At 43.6% G+C, this 20,006-nt stretch overlaps 2 protein-coding genes across 2 annotated transcripts in view; both read right to left on the bottom strand.

Annotated features, from left to right (window-relative positions):
* Window positions 1-524, bottom strand: part of UNC13D (unc-13 homolog D) — a 66,743-nt gene extending 66,219 nt beyond the window's left edge. Inside the window, exon 1 of the mRNA XM_081185090.1 lies at window positions 431-524. The gene's annotated coding sequence lies outside the window, so the exon portion shown is untranslated. The remainder of the gene's footprint in view (window positions 1-430) is intronic.
* Window positions 525-2,381: 1,857 nt separating this feature from the next.
* On the bottom strand, window positions 2,382-16,917 carry WBP2 (WW domain binding protein 2). Its single transcript, XM_081185449.1, has 8 exons — window positions 16,758-16,917; window positions 13,119-13,227; window positions 12,355-12,490; window positions 9,644-9,736; window positions 8,310-8,444; window positions 7,694-7,813; window positions 6,332-6,408; window positions 2,382-4,921 (listed from the first exon to the last, which is right to left on the bottom strand). Exons 1-8 carry the CDS (start codon window positions 16,814-16,816, stop codon window positions 4,868-4,870), a joined length of 783 nt encoding a protein of 260 aa, XP_081041575.1. The 5' UTR covers window positions 16,817-16,917; the 3' UTR covers window positions 2,382-4,867.
* Window positions 16,918-20,006: the final 3,089 nt, after the last annotated feature.

The following is a 20,006-nucleotide window of genomic DNA, read 5'->3' as shown; positions in this document are numbered from 1 at the left end:
TCCTAACAAACCTTAGCACAGGATACAGAATTTGGCCTAAAGGATATAAGCCTCAAAATAAATAGTGTGAGCATGCACAGAGTGCACCTGCCTCACCACTACAGAACTTCTGTCTGTATTTAATAAGGCGATTCCACAAGCAACCTTTATATACATAATATATTGCATAATCACCACAGTAGAATTTCCTGCTGAATATCCTATCCCTATCTAGTCCAGCACCCTGTTCTCACAGACCACCACACAGCCTGTTTGAATGCAAAACTCTCTACTTCTCTCAAATCTAGAGACACACCCAGAAACCCTATTGTCCCAACAACACGCAGTGTTGAAGGGTGCAACACACATAGAAACCACCCACCATTTCTCCTTCCATTCACATAAATGAATGCAAATTATTTGAGAATGGATATTAATGAAATATACTCACACACACTGTTCCCCTTAACAATTATTCTTCATTTAAAAAGCTGCTCAAGCTAGCAAGCATACCCTTCTGGTGAACTATGAAGAATGTGCTTTGCTTTCTTTCAAGAAAACAGCTCTGAGCATGCTCAGACTGCTCTTCAAGGCAGTCCTAATAGGTCAATACTGTTATGAATGCTGGTTAAGCTGCATAACAGATGAAGTGGAAGGCTTCATTTGAGGCCTGCCTTGAAGGTCTGTCTGATCCCTTGTACAGTTTTCCGGCATGGGAAGGCCTTCTTTGCTACAGCTGGGTTTTGTGATTAGGCTGTGTGCTGCACAGACCTGACGGAAATGTTTGCAGAACTTATTTGAGAAGTAAAAAGTGTATGTAGACAGGAAATTTTGGGTTTCAGATTTTGGAGGGCTTTTTAATTGCTTGGCATTCTCCTGGGAGGATTATGCTTAGTGGACCAGCCTCCACTGGCAACATGTGCATGGTGTGTGTGTAAATAACAGTTCCAGAATTGTGCAAATTATCAAATTATCTTTGATAATTTTTCATTATCACAGAGACAACTATGTCATCTTACAGTCACATATTATTGAACAATAGACCCCCAGAAACAGACATTGCCACCAATGCCATCATCGCATTAACTCTTTATATCCCTCCCTAATCATGGAGGCCTTTGGGCCAGTCACAGTTAGGAGCCTTACCCACCAGGCACTGTGTGTTTAGTGTTGCAAGCCCAATTTTACAGAATTCTTTTCTAGCTGAAATCAGACAGGACCCTGCCCTACTGAATTTCTAGCTCCTGCTGAACATTTCTTTATTGCATCAGGCATTTTAAGTGAAGTTTGATTTTATACTTCCGATTTTTACTTTTTGTATTGTACCCCTGTAATTTGCTTAGAGACAATTGTGGTTAATGGCATATAAACTGTTTCAACAAATGAATGCAATATCAAGCGGATATCCATCTCTTCAGGTGTGGCACTGCTTACTCCATCTACCTGAGGGCGAAGGTGATGAGAGGTGAGAGCAGACTTCATGGATTCCTTGAACTTGCTTCAGGGAGAAAGTCTGAAGTCACCAGCACTAATATGGTAGGTTGCAAGTCGCCTTCATTTCTGGATATTGGAGTCCCACAAGGTGCCTCCTACCAGGAGGAGCAAAAGGTGTGCTGGAGATTCTACTCTAGATTTTTTTCACGCAAGAGTTCCATGGGCCAAATTGTGCATTTTTTCATGAGCGATTAACAGGAACTCTTGCCTTCCTCTGAAGGGAACTTGAAGGTCGTTTCATAACCGCCACCACAGAGCTGCCACGTGGAACTGTTACCGACAACTCCCATGGGGTGGCTGTTGTATAATTTGAAGCAGTCAGGAGTGTTTCCCCTCTGTAGCATGTACTAAAACCTGCCCATGCCCCACCATCCTTTTTTTCGTGAATTTCCCTACCCATACCAGCCAGCGACACAGAGCACTGGTGGGGGAAAGCACATAGTACAATGACACTGGACACATTATGTGTGTCTATTTGGGGGACTTGCCACTGAAAACAGCAGCACCATATTTCTTGTAAGGTGTAGTCTCTCCACCTCTTATATGAACGGCAGGTTACAAATGTAATAAAACATTTCACAGAAAAGTTTGGAGAGTGAGGAAGGTGGCAACTTCAGGGTCCATTTTGATCCACCACTCCCTCTTCTGCCTTTCCTCTCCACCTCACCTCATCTGTTCCTTTGAACCTCTGTTGTGGCTTGCATCAATCTTCTGGTGGAGGAGTGAAGTAAGCACACATAAGGGCACAAGAACCATCTGATTCAGAACAGGAGTGTTCAGGGAGAGGAGCACTCTGTGTGCTGAGAGACTTTGACAGGGGAATGAACTTGGGAGTGCTCGGTATCTCTATGGTAGAAGGTTTGTTGACAGTCCAAGTTAAAAGACACCCAGTGAAATAGTTAAGCAAATCCAGAAAAAATGATACACTTTATTGTGTTCCACTTGAGTTGTGAATACATTTATGCAAATTTTTTTTTAGCTGGCTTCTGCAAGAATATCTAAAACCATGCAATTTATTTAAACAAGGTCTGATGGAATTAACTAACTCCGTTTCAGTTGTGACAGAAATCAGTGGAAGACACAGAAAGAGAATCACCCTGCACAAGCAACCCAGGCTTTATTTGTAAAGTGACTCTTCCATCTGAAACCTGTGAAGGCGATTTAACCACAGCAAAACAGCTGCCCACCCAAATATGCAGTCACAATGAGTCACAGAGAGTTGTTGTAAGTTATCTTTACTTCACAGTCTTGAGCAAATCAAAAGTCAGCCTTGCATTCAGAAGACCCACTTCACATCCATAAGGTATCGATAGAACTTCCCCAAAATACAATTCTTTAAATAATCATTTCTTTACATCACTGCAGTTTAAATACCAATTCTAGAAAAAAGTCAGTGCATTAGATAGGAAGGGGGCGTGCACACGCATTAACATCACTTGTCAGCTAGAAAGCATTTGAAAATTCAAACTAAGGACTCCAGAAATGGGCTTTGCCTATCTGGGGCATCACACACCTACTATCTCAGCAAGCTTCATTAGTACAGGGTGTTTTTTGAGCTCCTGCAAGAAACACCTTTCCCAGTGTTCAAAAAAGCACACAAACTAAATTTGATTCCTGCAGAAACTCAAGATTCTCATGCACTTGGCTGTCACTCAATTTTGCAGCATAGTGCGGTAACTGCAATAAATGCAAATAGGGACGTTTTAAAGACTAAACAAGTTTGCACTTCCACCCCCTGGCATAAATCACAAGGTCAGGAATGTTATTCAAAACGAAACAGACAGCTAAGTCAGGGGAGCACAAATCAAGCACTGCAGAGGCATGCAGTTAAGCCATCCTACTTTGCCATAATTTTGGCCACAGATACTACCTGTGTTTTTCCTTGGGACATCTCTGCAGCAACGACAACAGGAAGCAGTTGGCATCCCTTGCTAAGTGGAACAGTGTCACAATGTGCACAAAGCTGGAGTTAACTAGGGTGGTCTCAAACACTGCCGGATACCCAGGATCAAAGCAATTGTGAACAGATGCCCCAGGTTTTCTGCATGGGCTCAGTTAGTTAGCATTTGAGAGAGCCATGATTTGAAGCACTTCCTCTGTGTCACAGATTACAGGGAAAGAGGGAAGATTTTTGTACAAATCAGATTCTGATTTTATTCTGGTGTAAGTCACAAGTGATGCTAATGAAACAGATTTCTGGTAACACATGCATGCTGGGTCATACAGCTCTGTCAGTATATATCAAATTCCAAATATTCCAGTAAATGAGTTTCTGAGATCTTTGGGAGTCTGCTATGCTCCGTGCATCAAAGGGCTACTGCTATTCAAAACCAATTGCTAATATTCTGCCTCAGAAAGGAAACAGAAGATGCAGAAAACTCCAAGAAGCTTTTCTTATTTCCCCATCTGTCAGTTTAGACATCATCTAAGTTATCCCCAGTCCAGAAGGTGATCTTTCTCTACCTCTTTGAGTTGAATTAATGGCTTTTGAGCATAAGCAACCAAAGGGGAAATGCTTTGCCTCAGATTATAACATGTTCAGATTGCTAGGGATAAAAAACAAATAAAATCAAACAAAACTAATTAAATAAATAGATCAAAATACGAGCCATCTTCTTCCCTAGAAATGCTTTCAGCTGCTAAGATGGTATTAGTGTTTAGGTAACTGATCAAACCGCATGGTCAAATAAATTACCAAGTTTACCATAGAGGTATGATGTTTTACTGCCAGAACTCTGCAGCCAATGTTTTGTTGTTGTTGTATGAAAGAAACGGACCAAGATGCATAAGTGACTCAACAGGAATGCTCAAAATTAAAAGACGATGCATACATTCCACCATACATGCATCTTGCGGAAGAAATGGTAGAAGAGTCCAGTGTCCAAATAGAACCAGATGATCTTGTCAAGAGATCAGTGCACTTCCTTGGTCGCAACATAGCGGGGGTTCATGCAACTAAGGATTGTCTGGTAGATCACAAAGTTGATTTTCTTCCGAAGCATCACCACGAAAGAGCTGGTCAACACAGTCAGAGTGTCAATACCTATCTAATTCAATAGCTGTTGGTTAAGTTTTCGGTTTAAGTGGTCTTTGTTCAGGAAGGAACATTCTCCAGGACAGTTGAAAGATGGGATGGGAGAGGAAGAACAAAACTCTTTCTCCATTATATCATCAACATGGAGAAAGAACCATACAGAAGAAAACAATATATTTTTAGTTCTATATGTGACAATCCAGGAAAATGTTAGATCTCTTTTCTAATGCCGCACGTATCTACCACTGCTGTTTGTGGGAGTTACGTGTGCGAGAGGGAGGTTAAATGGTCCTTACCATTGTCATATCCCTAATCAACATTTAGCCAAATGGCAAAAATGAAGCAGTGTATGGTGGCTGTTTACTGGGTTTTCTTGTCCTCTGGAGGAAAGTAAGGAGGAGGAGGAGGCTGGTCCTAAAATGAGAGACAGGGAGAGAGATTGTGTGAATTAACTTCAGTTCATTACCTCATAAACAATGCCAACCGTGAAGGAGCAATCCAATTTACTACTTCAGAGCACTCAAATATGTAAATCAGTGTTTCCCAACCTTTTTTGGGCAAAGGCACACTTGTTTGATGAAAAAAATCTCGAGGCACACCACCATTACAGCCCCGTGACGTCAGCGCGCAGCATCACGCCGGGAGGGACGCACGAAAGTGTAAGTTTCATTTTTTTTTCCTCCCCCTTGCCGGGGAACCTCCAAGCTTTGGGGGTGGGGGGGGGGGAGGCAGCAAAGCGAGGCAGGAAGGAGAGCGCGGCTTGGCTGGGTGAGCTTTGGCAGGGGCAGGGAATGAGAGCCGCGAGGCGGGCGCTGCGGACGGAGGCGCTGCCCGCCGAGCTCGCAGGCAGCCAGGCAGGCAGGCGGCGAGAGCCCCGTGCTGGGCGGCCTCTCCTCGCCGCCGCCGCCCCGCCTCTCGCCGCCCGACTCACCCGCCTCCCTCCAGGCAACATCTCGCGGCACACCAGGCAACATCTCACGGCACACTAGTGTGCCGCGGAACAGTGGTTGGGAAACACTGATGTAAATCAAGGTTGGTGAACCTGTGGTCTGAGGGCTGTATGTGGCCAAATTTTATTAGGATGCAAGGGGTGGAGCTGAAACAGACTGCACAAAGGGAGGAAGAGAGGGGAGCCCCCTGTAAGCAATCAGGTCAGACCTCTGGCAACAGCAATCCATCTCTCCCCTGGTACTTGCTTTTGGCTGTAGCTCCATTCACCACTGGCATGTGCCCCCCCCCCGAAGTTTCCCAGCCCTGAGGTAAATAAATATTGTTAAGCTTGCAAACTCCAAAACAACCTCTGCTCTACAATAAACTCACTAAGGAGCACTATGAAGACTGCAAAGTTCTTCTTGCATCAAGAGTACTATTCAAGTGATTAACGAGTTATGAGAATATATGAAACGTCTTCTTGAATTTACACGGACATTTCTTGTATTGAACTAAAGAACCATTGCCAACCTAGCACCTTCCAGGTGATGCTGGACTACTGCATCAGCCCCAGCCAGGATTAATAGCTATTGGTCAAGGGTGATGTGAGTTGCCGCCCAAAACTGCTGGAGGGAACCATATCAGAGAAGGCTGCCCTACAGTGGGAAACAAGTCCCGCTCTTTTTTTGCCACCAGGATCTATTTCACAAAATCCTCAATGCATCCCTTGCCCTCTCCTACTCTTTGACTGCTGCACCCACATTAATTTGTCTTATTTACCAACAGTATAATATGGCTGGAAGAGATGCCGAGAGCAAGATGGAATATTATGTGCCCAACCTTCCCTTCCTTTCTAAGACTGCAATGACATGCAGGGCAAGGTGCAAAGCATACCATTGGCATGTAGACGTTGTGTGGGTTGCCTGGGTTGTAATAAGCACTTGCAGCAGCTTCTGCAGCCTTGGCTTCAGCTGGAAGGAAAACATCATGGATTAGGTAGGATCAGCATTTGCGATTGCAGCATCTCAGGTGAGGCTCCCTGCCTACTGACGTAAGTCAGGCACCTTCACTTCCTTTTTTCAGTGCCTGATAAATACATTTTTTGTTTAGATAAGCCTAGCCATCTATATTAAATGCTGGTGCTTGCTTAATCTGTTTTTAGTTTGCCATTCATTGATTTTTATTTGTTGATGTTTTAAATATTTGTTTTTAACTGCTCTAACTTGTCATCTTATTGTTTGGTTCTTTTTGTAAACTGCTTTTTTTTTGTAAATTACCGATCGCCAAGCATCAAACTCAGACCCACTGTAGGAATCTGCTGCAAGATCTGTGGTTGTATAACAGCAGTTCTGTCCTAAGAGCCAAGCGAGAAATCTGCGACAGATTCCAGTTTGGAAAGTTGAATCATTGCCAAACAGCTGCAAAGTGGCAGAAGGAGGGTGCAATTTGAAGTAGAGGAGTGGCAGGCCAGAAGTGCAGTGCTAAATTCTTCCCCCAACAACCTTGTTTCCCAGCCTGGATTCTGAAGCATTTGTCAGGAGATGGAAGTGTTGGTGGAGGAGGAGGGAGAAAGGGGGATTACAGGGATGAACACAGTGGGAAAGAAAAGGTTTAAGTAACTACCTCCCACCTGTCACTGTAAACTAAGCGCTCTCTGCCATTTTGCAACTCCTCAGTGGTGACACAGATCTGCATCTTTTTCAGCCCTCAAAAATTCCTACAAAACCTTCTCTCTCTGTGTGTAGTTCTTGTTTAATCTGTATTACACAGTGACACCAAATAAGCAAAGCTTGTGCTGTTATTATATCCATGTTATTCTGTGTCGTTGCTATGGTAAACAAAGTTCAACCCTTGCCTGGCTCGTCTGATGGAGCAGCTGCTGTGTTTTTTTCCTGATGACCCAAAATGTAGAAGAAAACCTCTATTTTCCCTTATTGCATTAATTGCATTTGCAAAGTTGGCAGCGAGGAAACAATCATTTCTTTGTAAACAGATTGTGCTAGCTCTGGAGTTAGAACATGATGCTTAACATGAAACCACAACTGTACCATTTTTAGAAAGATGCCCTTTAAAGTTTTGCTCTCCAAAACACAAGCCTCCCCCCCTTTTAGGAGGTTTGCAAGGAGAAGCTAAATAAACATTATTCAGGCTGCTTTAAAGTCTAGTGAATCCTGCTGAATCCAGGCTTGAAGGGCCTTTACAGATATGTCACTGTTCAGAGGATATGTGATGCAGCCATCCTGGCACCTCTCTTACCTGCTGGAGTCGAAGGAAGGTCTGGACCACTGACAGGCGGTTCCATGGGCCCTGGATAGGGAGGGGGAGGAAGCTGCATGTATCCCATGGCTTCATCCATTGGGGGACCAGGATACAATTCTGCTCCAAGGAAGAATAAAGTGTTTGCAGAGAGAGTTTTGTAATGCATCACTAAACCATATACCTTCTGGCTGATATAACATATTTTAAAACAATGTCTACAGTATTAAAAACAGGGAATCTGAGAGGAAGAGCGTGTCAGATTCAACCCTGTCATCAGCAAACCATTTTTCTGTATTGTGCCTGGCAAGTTATGGCAGATAAAATGCCAAGTTCAAAGTTACTTCACAGCATGATGACCCCCTTATGCCATGATAACTACCTCAGGGCATCTGAAGACATTCATCTGTATGGAAAGTACTAGGAAAAGGCTGAGTTGTCTGTGGGAACTCTGTAGTTATTAAAAGTAAGTGCTTTCAAGCAAATCAAAAGTGGCCCACATTTAACAAGGGAGTAGCCAGAAATCAAGGCAAAGCACATGAGCTCTATTCTTTTCTCTCATTTTCAGTTTTTAAAAAATAATAATTTAACTAGAGGTTCCACTTTCAGTACTCACCTGGAGGTGGTGGAGGATATGGATAACCCGAAGGAGTAGGGTATATCCCATTGGCAGCAAGTGGTGGGAAGGTATAGCCCCCATTCGGCATGTATGAGTAACCATAGGCTCCATTGGGGACCTCACCCCTTGAGGCTGCAAAACAAAGGAAAGGAAATTATGATCAGCCAAAAACACTATAGGGCACCAACTTCAACAAATTTGAAACTCGCTACTATAATAAGAAATCTGCAGTGGGTGAGAGGAATAAATTATACGGCTTGCCATATCTTACAACACCACCATGAAATCTTAATGAGTTCGGAGCACGCGCTGTACAGAAATCTTAGTTGGCATGAGGAGTCTGGTGCAGTAGGAAAAGAGGAAATATTCAGCAATGCAAATTGTCTGGCCTGATGCCTAGTGTTCATGCACCTCTCAGGTGGGGATGGAGGGAAAGATGACAAGAAGAAATGCTTCACTGAGCAAATAAGCCAAGGAAGGAGACATGGAAGGAGACCCAGCTCCCATAACTATCAGCCATTTGGAAGAATTGGGAAACAGCAGGAGCGGCTGACTGAAAAAGATGTTGAGGAAAAAGGCAGCAATGCATATTAGGGAGTTGGAAGGACTTTGGAATGTCCTTTGATAATCAGCGGGTATAAGGAACAACAGGTCATTAATGGCAATGAGCTAGGGTGGAGGAGAGAAATCCTGTTTGAAGGGCTAGGTCAGGTGTGAAAGCATCTATTGTGCCTGCCTAGTGCCACACATAATGGAGTGTCTTTGAGATACTGAATACCAAGAGTGGTTTTGTTTTTTGCAAATAGGGTCAATGAAAAGCTGAAACTTTGTTGTTGTTTAGTCGTTTAGTTGTGTGCACCGACCCCTCTCGCTCTCCAGGCTTCAGGAGGCTTGCGGATAGCAGCCTGCATCCCGAAGCCTGGGGCGCACTGAGTAGCGCATCCCGGGCTTCGGGCAGATATCCGCAAGCCCTGGGAGCCCGGCGGGAGTTCCCGCCGTGCTTCCTAGGCTTGCGGATAGCAGCCTGTTATGGGGGCTGGGGTCGGGGAAAGCTCGGGCTTCCCTGGGGGGGAAATAAACAATTTTTTCTTTATTCCCCCCCCCCAAACTAGGTGCGCCCTATGGGCCGGTGTGCCCTATAGGGTGAAAAATACGGTAAATCACTCAGCTATATTTTAATTTCTCTCTCTCTTCTCTCTCTCTGCCTTTCTGTCCAACACACACACACACACACACACACACACACACACACACACACACCTTCTTTTCAGCAAAATATATTCAGACTATATTTAGCGGAACTGGCTTCTTTTACCAAAAACAGTGAGTACCTTGAGATGCTACTTGCAACATACGCTGTCCAAATTCAATGGCACCTCCTGCAGAGAACGTCATTTTGAAAGTTGTCGATCCTTCCCAACCTCCTAGGGAAAAGGTAAAATAAACTGTAAGGATGGAATAGGAGTACAGTCATACCTCATGTTACTTTTGCTTCAGGTTGCGTCCCGCGGCGACCCGGAAGTACCAGTACAGGTTACTTCTGGGTTTCGCCACTCGCAAATGTGCAGACACGCAAAATGACATCATGCGCATGCGCAGAAGCGGCAAATCATGACCCGTGCGTGCGCAGACAGACGCGGGTTGCATTCTTTTCAGGTTGCAAACAGGCTTCCGGAACGGATCACATTCGCAACCAGAGGTACCACTTTATCTGTTATCAGGCTGTTCTATAAAGCAAGTATTATTCAGTATCCAAACATAAAGATTTGTTTCTCTTTGATTTGCCTTGAGACAAAGTAATGCACTTTTCTGATGTAAAGAGTTGATATTCTTTTGTATATGTCTTTTGTATATGAAAGAATGGCTTGTAATATTTGTTTTTATCAAGCTGGAAATTTGCTGGTAATAAAAATGGTTTAAAAGCAAAAACCACCCATCTCTGATTTATGTAATTTATCATAAAAGTAGAGATGCAATTTTCTGGATGCAAAACGTAACTTGGCTTTTATCTCATCTTAGGTCCTTAAGAAGGTTGCGAGCTGAGTGGAGTCAAAAGACTGAAAGGTACATGAATTTGAAACACATCCCTTAGAATGTGGTTAAAGGACAACAAAGGACAACAAAATTCTGTCTGCCAACCTTAAATATCAACAAGATTAGATTTATTCTGAGTCACCAAGGGCAAATTCAATTTGCTAAAAAGATTCTACAACTCTCCTCACTAGCTAGCTACAGATCAGTCTGGAATTATAATCATTTGACAAGAAATTAAATGGGAAGTATATCATAAGGCTCACAAAAGATCTCTTTGTTTAAAGAAATAAAATTAATGATAACAGAACTTCCCATTTTAGAAACAAACAGATTATATCATCCAGGCCACTGCTGACAATACACTACATGTGACTAAGTGTCTATTAAACTTGAGACACAAGTATGTGTGGAGGCAATATATTCATGAAAGGGAACTGTTCTGGGGAAGTGTCTTTAGAATTGCCGCCTTTTAATACATTGTAAGAATGACAGAAGTCAGAGTGGGATGGAAGATTGCTAATCTAACTTTTGGCAAAAGGCTCTCTCATGCTGTACAGAAGCAAATGCTGCTCAACTGCTTTTTAGTGAATTAAGTTTGAGGTTTGAAATGAAGAAATAGAGTTACATAGGCAAAAGAGATAAGGCTACAGCCAAGATAAAGTTATAGCTCAATTGTCTTTCTTAAATCCTCTGGGACCTGGACTGCTGATCATTGTGAGCCATTTAAGGATGCTAAATAGATAAAATAATTTGTCTGATTTAGTTTTATTATCTGCAAAGTGGAGCATGAACTCATTTTTTCCTGTGACATCCTGCTTTATTAGAAGTACAAAGGTAGAGAAGGAATGGGACAAAATTTTCCTTACAGTTTTGTTACCAAAAATGAGTTTTGACACATTGAATTTTGAACTTTTTCGACGATACCTAGTTGAGCTCAACTGCTTGCGAGTAAAGTTAGAAACCATTTCTGCAAAGGTAATCCCAACTCTCCCTAAAGACCTAACTGGACAGATTAAAACAATCAATATTGCAGTTCTGGCATGTACTTCTAGAAATGCAATATTTGGTTTTTCATAGAACTAATACTTTTGGCAAGGACTAGGATAAAGAATGACGAGAACAGGACAGGAAGAAATGTGGGGGTTCAGTGAATTCTTTACAGGAAGTTCTGAAGGCCGAGGGGAGGGGGTGCTCCCATACAATTATCCACTCTCTTAATACTGCAACTTGGGGTCATCTAATCCCCACGATGGGGTGAGCTCCCATTGCTCGGTCCCTGCTCCTGCCAACCTAGCAGTTCGAAAGCACGTCAAAGTGCAAGTAGATAAATACTCCTGCTTGGCAGGGGGTTGGACTCGATGGCCCTTGTGGTCTATTCCAACTCTATGATTCTATTCTATGGAATAGGTACCGCTCCGGCGGGAAGGTAAACGGCGTTTCCGTAAGCTGCTCTGGTTCTCCAGAAGCTGCTTAGTCATACTGGCCACATGACCCAGAAGCTGTACACTGGCTCCCTCGGCCAGTAAAGCAAGATGAGCGCCGCAACCCCAGAGTCAGTCACGACTGAACCTAATGGTCAGAGGTCCCTTTACCTTTAACATAAGGTTCAGGATGCACGCATATTAAGTATCTTTTGACACAGAGCATGACTACTCTTAAGGATTTTACTAGCAGAAGATACTGTAGTGGCTACCCAAGCACACAAAGTTTTAAAAACAGATTTAGAAAAAATCATAGCCAAAAACATAAACCACCATGTTTAAACTGGTGCAGAATCATCAGATTCCGGAGCATCTGACTGGCCAGTGGTGGAGATGAATGCTGGAATAAATGCTGTTTGATCAGATCCAGCACTGCAATTCTTATGCTCTTAAGAGAAGTTGGTTGCTGGTAATAAAGCTGTCATGTGGTCCATAAGAATCCAAATTCTTTGCTAGTTCTTCACTTTCTAATTCAGGTCAGAAACTGAATGCATCCCCAAACACAATGGCTTTGGTATAATACTCACCTCCTGCCTCTGCTTTCACTTCCCCCTTGATGTAATTTGCTCCAAAAACTGGTTGTTTAATCTCACATTCTTTCATCAAATAAAAGGGCATCATGAAAGACTGCATTGCATCTTTTCCTTTAGACACAAAGATAACCTGCAGGCAAAAAGAATACATCTCCTTTAAAAGGTACACTTAGCATCAGAATAAAAAGCCATCTTACTGTTAGAAGCTAAAATCTGAAAAACTAAAGTGGGCTTTCAAAATGCTTTCACAGGTCATGTATTCATTAGAACAATAGCCAAGCCATTCATTCAACTGATACTACGATGCAGCAATGCATTTCAGAAACACACATAAGCTACCATTGTTGCTCACCTCTTTCCAGAAATTTTCGTAGCACCCCCCAGAAGGTTAATGGGTTTATTACGTGAACATGCGTAGCCCTGGAAAAATCCACCTCTCACAGTACTTCCAAGTAACAGGAGCCACTCACCCTCCCCACCCTGGGACCATGTGGAAAAGGGCAAATAAGAAATTGAATTTATCACCATCATCATAACCATCATATCTCCTCCTCTCCATCCAACCCTCCTACTTCTTTGCATCAATATGCTTGGCTTCACAAGTAAAGATATTTCAGATAGCTAGCTGGGATTCAAAACGTCAATTCATCATGGAGCTTCAGAGGAAAACAAGCACTGAAGAATCATGTGGTCTGTTTCTATATTCTTCACTCTTCATATTAGAATTTTACATACCAAATACCTGTTTGCCAACTTACTCGATATGGGGTCATGAAGACACTGCCTTTCTTGGTCCCTTTGAATGCATCCGGCATGTGTTCCATATCATGGAATGTCATTTCAATGTGATCGTAGGTCATCAAGATGCTATACACACACAAAAAGAGGGGTTTGGTACACAGATTCGCTCTTTAGTAATGATTTCTCTATAGGTTAGATAACGTGGGGTTTGACAAATTTCAGATCATCACCCAGCCTCATTCACCAAGTGAAACCCATATGTTACTAAACATGGTGATTGTCTGTTGGGTTGAACAAAAAGAAATAGGAGAGTGAACACAAAACTGACACAAAATTTAATTAGCATAAGAGGCATAGCAACAGCAAAGCCGGTATCCTTGACTCATATTCAGCTGTTCAGATTGAACACAGGAGGGCTAAGTGTGCACAGGAGCCCTCGTTGGTTGGTACATGTACTGGCCCCACAGCCAATGTACTCAGCACATCGGATGTACCCCCCTTCCACCCCAAAAATAACCATATGAAGGGGGCATCTAACCATGTTCAGCTGAATGTGGTTAAGAGCTTCCACACAATCAGGAATCCTGTACAATCAGGATTCCTGATCTAACAGAGGCTTCTAACTGCATTCAGCTGAACTGCATTCAAACCTTTACACTAAAAAGTCGGGGCGTGGGGTGCACCTGGCATGCAGAGAATGTGGGAGGCAGAGTCAGCACACATCCATTATTCTATACATATTTAGCTCTCCAGTGATCAGGCTGAACTCCTGAACAGGGCCATGACACTGCCAGAACTATTCAACTTGCAATGGCAACTTTTGTTCACTCCATATTTTACATGTCCCAACAGGCAATATCTTATCAAGAAGGGCCTACATACAGTGTGGGAATTCCACATGGCTTTTTGTGGTGGTGGTGATTTTATGAGCCATTTCAGTGTACAGTGGTACTAAGGGTTACATATGCTTCAGGTTACATATGCTTCAGGTTACAGACTCCGCTAACCCAGAAGCAGTACCTCAGGTTAAGAACTCTGCTTCAGGATGAGAACAGAAATTGTGCTCCGGCGGCATGGCAGCAGCAGGAGGCCCCATTAGCTAAAGTGGTGCTTCAGGTTAAGAACAGTTTCAGGTTAAGAATAGACCTCCAGAACGAATTAAGTACTTAACCCGAGGTACCACTGTATCCAGTTTATGCAATATGAACACAAAGATCACTTCAAGTCCCACCGGACCCCTACTCATCTACATGACTGTTAGGAAACACTGTGACTATACAGTTTGAAAGAGGGGAGGTACTGTCATTAGCATTGTCTAACATTGTAGGAACCTGTGAAACTGATGATGGTGTATAAACTGCTCTGCAATGTTCAGTTAATAAATCATATAATAGGGCTCTATGCAGGTGAATTTTCACCATCTCATTTCTGCTCTTCCAAATATGCTCCTGTTCTATCCCTCCATTGTCTTTGGCCACCACCATCTGCAGCACATTTATATACCCTGCAACAAACTCTGCCAACTGTTTCAGGAAGAAAAACATACACAGAGGAAATTGTTGATATACCCATGTGTGTGTGCTGCCATCTCCAGGGTGCAGTGCTGCTCTTCATCCATATTTGTGCTGTGCCAGGCAGTTGCTGCCCCACAGCATTTTGCTACAAATACAGGGAGCAGCAGGAGGTGGAAGGAAAATAATAGTGAGGAGAGGATAGGGGAAAACACCTCCTTGAAAATGTATCTGCAATACTGTACCAGTACAAAGATGGCATCTGTAAACCTTCCAGTTGCTAGTTTCACTTGTAGCTGTAATCCCTTTATACTATGCCTTAATAATTTAAACCTCGGGGTTTCTGAAGAATAGATTCACTCCTACAGCAGAAGTGTATGAAGCACGAAATGTGATAGCTCCTTCTGCAGTATTCCCATTACATAAACTGGTACTAGCAAGAGGCAACAGCAACCTTGGAATTTAATTTCCTACTGTGGAAGATTAGAGCTCAGCATTAATTACTTCCACGCCTGGAGAAGATGAGCAAAGGCTGTGAAATCTTATCTACAGACATGACAAAGTTGTGAAATCCAATATGAGGAGTAACCAAGACACTTAATTACAAAAGGGCAGAACAAAAATGTGAGAGTGGTAGAGGGTAGCTCCTTCTGCCAGATGCCCATGAACTCACAGGTAATGTCAACTTTCTAAATAACCAAATATTATGAAACTGCATATTCTTGTGTTCCTGCCCTCCAGCATCCTGGATCTACTACCTGGCTGTGGATACCAACTACTCATTGGTCCCATTTGCACTATGCATTTAAAGCACTACATCACTTTAAAAAGTCCTGACTTCCTCCAAAAAATCCTGGGAACTGTAATTTGTTAAGCTGCTGAAAGTTGTTAGGAGACCTTTATTCCTCTCACACAGCTACAATTCTCAGAGTGGTTTAGCAATCAATCCCAATTAGAAGGGAACCTGAATCTTAGAGAGAAACAACTGCAAACCCTCAACTGCGAAACCTCGGAAGGAACATTAATGAACTTGTGAAAATAGAGGGGGGAAAGTGTTGTCTCTCCTTCCTTCAAAATGCTAAAGGCTCAGGACAGCGAGATTAAGTTGTGGCATGTTCAAAATAGACAAGAGGAAATATTATTTTACATAATGCATGGTTAATTGACAGCAAGGATGAGGATGCTACGGCCCTCCAAACGTTGACAAGACTCCCAACTCCCAGCAGTCCCAGTCTGGGACAATGGAAGTTTAAGTCCAACAGAATTTCTAGAGGTTCCCCTACCCCAGCTTACAGAAAGAGTCACCACAAATCACTGGGAGCAAAAATGCTTTCAAAACACCATCCTAGACTCCATTGATTTATAGATTTGTGTCAAGGGTGGAAGCTCAGTACTCAGGCACTGTAGCAGACCTCCAACTAGCAGGTATGCTTGGGAGCAGAGACAAAACACATCGGGTTAGCGAGCTTCCCAAGGACCCCTCGCTGCCCTAATTTATGTATTAGTCCTCCCCCCACCCCACTCGTCCAAAGGGTTGGGGAAACAGTTGCAAACTTCTTCCTTTAATCCAGAGAGCAGCAGTAAAGGTGCCGATGGCTGAATCCCCCAACAAGATTCAGGGTTTTAATATTTCCAGAGAAAGGAAGAAAAGACGGACGGGCCGAGCGAAATGGGAAGGTAAACATTTGCTGCCCCGCCCCTGGGCGGGGCGACCCCCATCAGACGCAGCGCTATACACGGCATAGATATATATATATACACACGGTGGTACCTCAGGTTACATACTTAATTCGTTCCGGAGGTCCGTACTTAACCTGAAACTGTTCTTAACCTGAAGCACCACTTTAGCTAATGGGGCCTCCTGCTGCTGCCGCGCCGCGATTTCTGTTCTCATCCTGAAGCAAAGTTCTTAACCCGAGGTACTATTTCTGGGTTAGCGGAGTCTGTAACCTGAAGCGTATGTAACCTGAAGCGTATGTAACCCGAGGTATACACACACACACACACACACACACACACACACACACACACACATATATATATATATATATATATATATATATACACACACACACACAACGTTGTAAGGTAACAGAAGCGGCCAAGTGCCGTCCACACACACACACAGCTGCCGCACCCGCTCACCTTTCGCTGTTATTGACAATGACACCGCCCCCCTCGGAATGGTTCCTGTTCAGCGCCATGGCCGCCAAGCAGCTGAGGGACCCCCTGATGCACACGCTCTCGCCGGCCTCCGCAGAACGATGTTGTGAAGAAAGCGCTGCGCAGGCTCTCCTCACGGCTTCCGGCGTAGCCGCGCTCCGGGCAACGCAGAGACCGGAAGAGGGCGGGAGGAAATGGAGCATGATGGGAAATGTAGTTCGGCGCTGGACCGTCTCTAGGGAAGAGAGAAGGGCAACTGCTTCTGCCGCTGCTGCCCATAGCTGTCAACCTTCCCTTTTTTGCGGGAAATCCCCTTATTTCAGCGCCGTTTCCCTCTGCTATCCCGTTAGATATCCCGTAGACTGTCTCCGGGACAGGTGAGGCTGCTGATCCCTTATTTTCAAATCCGAAAGTTGACAGCTATGCTGCTGCCGCCGTTTGAGAATAAGAATAATAAAAAAAACTTTCTTACGCAAAAGAGAGAGAGAGAGAGAGAGAGAGAGAGAGAGAGAGAGAGAGAGAGAGAGAGAGAAGGCATGTACTTTTGTAAACCAAGAAAATCTTTAATAAAAATATTTTTTTTTGAAAAAAAGAATAAAAAAAGACTTGATGCTGGTCTCGTGGTTGTGGAAAAAAGGGAAATCTTGTTGCAGATATGGTTGTAGTTACAAACTGTGCAGCGCAAATGGCTCGTTTGATGCTAGACTGTTGTAAAACCTGAAACCCTAGGAGAGGGAGACATTTGTGTCCCTCGTGGGACTCATGACTTGCATCAGTTAAAGCTAATAGGAGTGGAGTTCAATGCCATCGAGAGCATTGCTAGTCAAGGTGGTGGTCCACCAACTGGTGCTGGTCCACAAGCCGTTAGCTGCTGGTCTGCAGTGACTCACAGCTCAGGTTGGGTGGGATGCTTCAAGGACCAAATATGGTACTGACCCTGGCACATTTTGTAGGGTGGGGGAATGTCTTTCGCCCGCATCAGATAGTTTGAGTGTAGGAGGTGAGGACAGGTGACCCCACCTAGGCCCGAAGTCCCCCCCGCCAACCAGGCCTCAAAACTGTCCAAAATTCCTTTTGTCTTCTAAAAATCCACAGCTAAAGCTTTCCTTTGCTTATTCTCACAAGATGCTGTGCATAGGCAAAATGTTACTTTTAAAGGCTAATGAATAGACTCTGTCAGTGCCAAGAATACTCAGGCCTGAGAACTGAATCTTATCTCATTCTAGTTGCAACATCTTTGGACGTGCTGAACTGCTTTCATTCCCCTTTTCCTGGGAAGGGTGCCAAGAGTCCACAATAGTCCCAATACCGCTTTCTGTTCATGCTCAGAGGAACTCATGGGGCAGGACTCCTGGAGAAGGAGGAGAAAGGGGACGGAACTGGAGTGGGAATATATGCTCTGTGCACATGACTGTGAACCCGTGCATGCTTTTTGTGAACTATCATACTTGCTCCTTCTACCAGTTCATGGATGGTAGAAATAAAAGCTTTTTCTCCGAAAATATTCCTTGAGTGTCTGTTGATTCCCACTTCCCTTTCCCGGCGCAATATTTTTCCCACCCAAGGGCAAAGCCTCATAAGGCTACATGAGAAGCACTGATCTAGAGATTAGCCTGGAACATAGCTGTCAACTTTCAGATTTGAAAATAAGGGATCAGCAGCCTCAAAAATAAGGGACCAGCAGCCTCACCTGTCCCGGGGACAGTCTATGGTATATCTAACAATCCGGGATAGCAGCGGGAAGCAGCTGGAAACAGCACTGGAATAAGGGAATTTCTCGCAAAAAAAGGGAAGGTTGACAGCTATAGCCTGGAAGCTCTTGTCCTTTGTACTTCACTTGAGCCCTGCCATGGGGGGGGGGGGGACCCTCAAATTACAGAAATGTTCTCCTGAGTTGTTTTGCCTAACCAGTTGTTTTACCCAACCTGTGGCACTGAAGATGTTGCTGGACTTCAGTTCTCATCATCCTGTGTCATTTTAATGTAAAGCTTAAATTATACTGGATAAGGACAGTGGGTTCTGGGCTACAAAAACTTACGGCATAATAAAATGTAAGTCTTTAAAGTGCCACATGGCTTGCCTATTTTGTGTTTTGCTATAGCAAATGAACTCTGTTGAAATTTGTCTTGTCTCCAAATTTGTTTGTTTCTCACTGTGTATAATAAACTGTATTAATTCTATGAAGACCACATAAACAGGAAGCAGCAGTGGTCATATGAATCAAGTAACTTGATTTCTGGTATTTCTGCCAAACAGAACAGCTGCAATTCACAGCAGGTATTTAACCTTTTAAAAAAAAAGATATTGGCACTTTAGTGGTTTTATAAGCTATTTTTACTACTATTTTAGTTTGTTGTGGTTTCATGCCATTTTTTTTTAACAGAGAAGTTTCCTGGCTGGCTCAGTCACATGGCTAAATCACTCATTTTTCCAGGGCTTTAGTCCAAATTAAGAGGCTGTAAGCAAGAACTGGATGTACATCCACAACTGATCCCTCACTAGCAATTGTGGTAGAGTTGGCAAGCCCTATTCGAGAGAAGACTGGAGTTGCAACAGAATGGAAACTGGATTATTTTTAATTTTTAGCCAGTTTGGCAGAAATAAAATTTGTGATTGGTCATTATGAGAGACCAACAGCTGTAGCTTTTTAGCCCGTCTTAAACCCTTGGTTTCAGAATGATTACAATGTTGTGTTTACACATGGCTTCATGTGCTGAGCTCATGCACTTAACATTAGCTAAAGAACCAGGAAATGCTGAAACAAATAAACAAAGTAGACATCTGCTCCTACTCTCTTCGTCCAGTGCTCTTCCAAGTGGCAGCCTAATAGGGAGAGGTGAGACATCAAGGCTTTCACCATCTGCCAGGCCCAGACTCACAATCTATGGGTCCTCCTCACCTTACAAAACTGCACCCATTGGCCATTTCATCTGACTGGAGCAGGGAGGTGAAACAGTGAGGGCCCACCCCTTCATTAGCCTGGGTAGACTCAACTACGCTCTGGGTCTTCCCAGAACTGAAGCAGTATTGTCTTTTGCAGGGATCATCCCATCCAGTTCATTATCTTCATCATATAACACTTTTCATCTCAATGGGCTGCACTCAATCATTGGCATCCTTCAAGGGCCGCATGCTAGAAGAGGAGGAGTTTGGATTTGATATCCCGCTTTATCACTAACCCATAGGAGTCTCAAAGCGACTAACAATCTCCTTTCCCTTCCCTCCCGCACA

The sequence above is a fragment of the Podarcis bocagei genome, assembly GCF_964188305.1.
Source record: "Podarcis bocagei genome assembly, chromosome: 2".
NCBI lineage: Eukaryota > Metazoa > Chordata > Lepidosauria > Squamata > Lacertidae > Podarcis > Podarcis bocagei.
The sequence above is the reverse complement of the archived record's forward strand: the minus strand, read 5'-3'. Positions and strand labels throughout refer to the sequence as shown.

Coding starts and splice junctions, on each gene's coding strand:
- WBP2 (XM_081185449.1), bottom strand. CDS start 16,816: ATGGCGCTGAACAGGAACCATTCCGAGGGGGGCGGTGTCATTGTCAAT. Junction 8,445..9,643: donor GTTGCAAGTAGCATCTCAAG/GTACTCACTGTT, acceptor TTTGTTTTGCAG/CCTCAAGGGGTGAGGTCCCC. Junction 6,409..7,693: donor CCTTCCTTCGACTCCAGCAG/GTAAGAGAGGTG, acceptor TTTTCCTTCCAG/CTGAAGCCAAGGCTGCAGAA.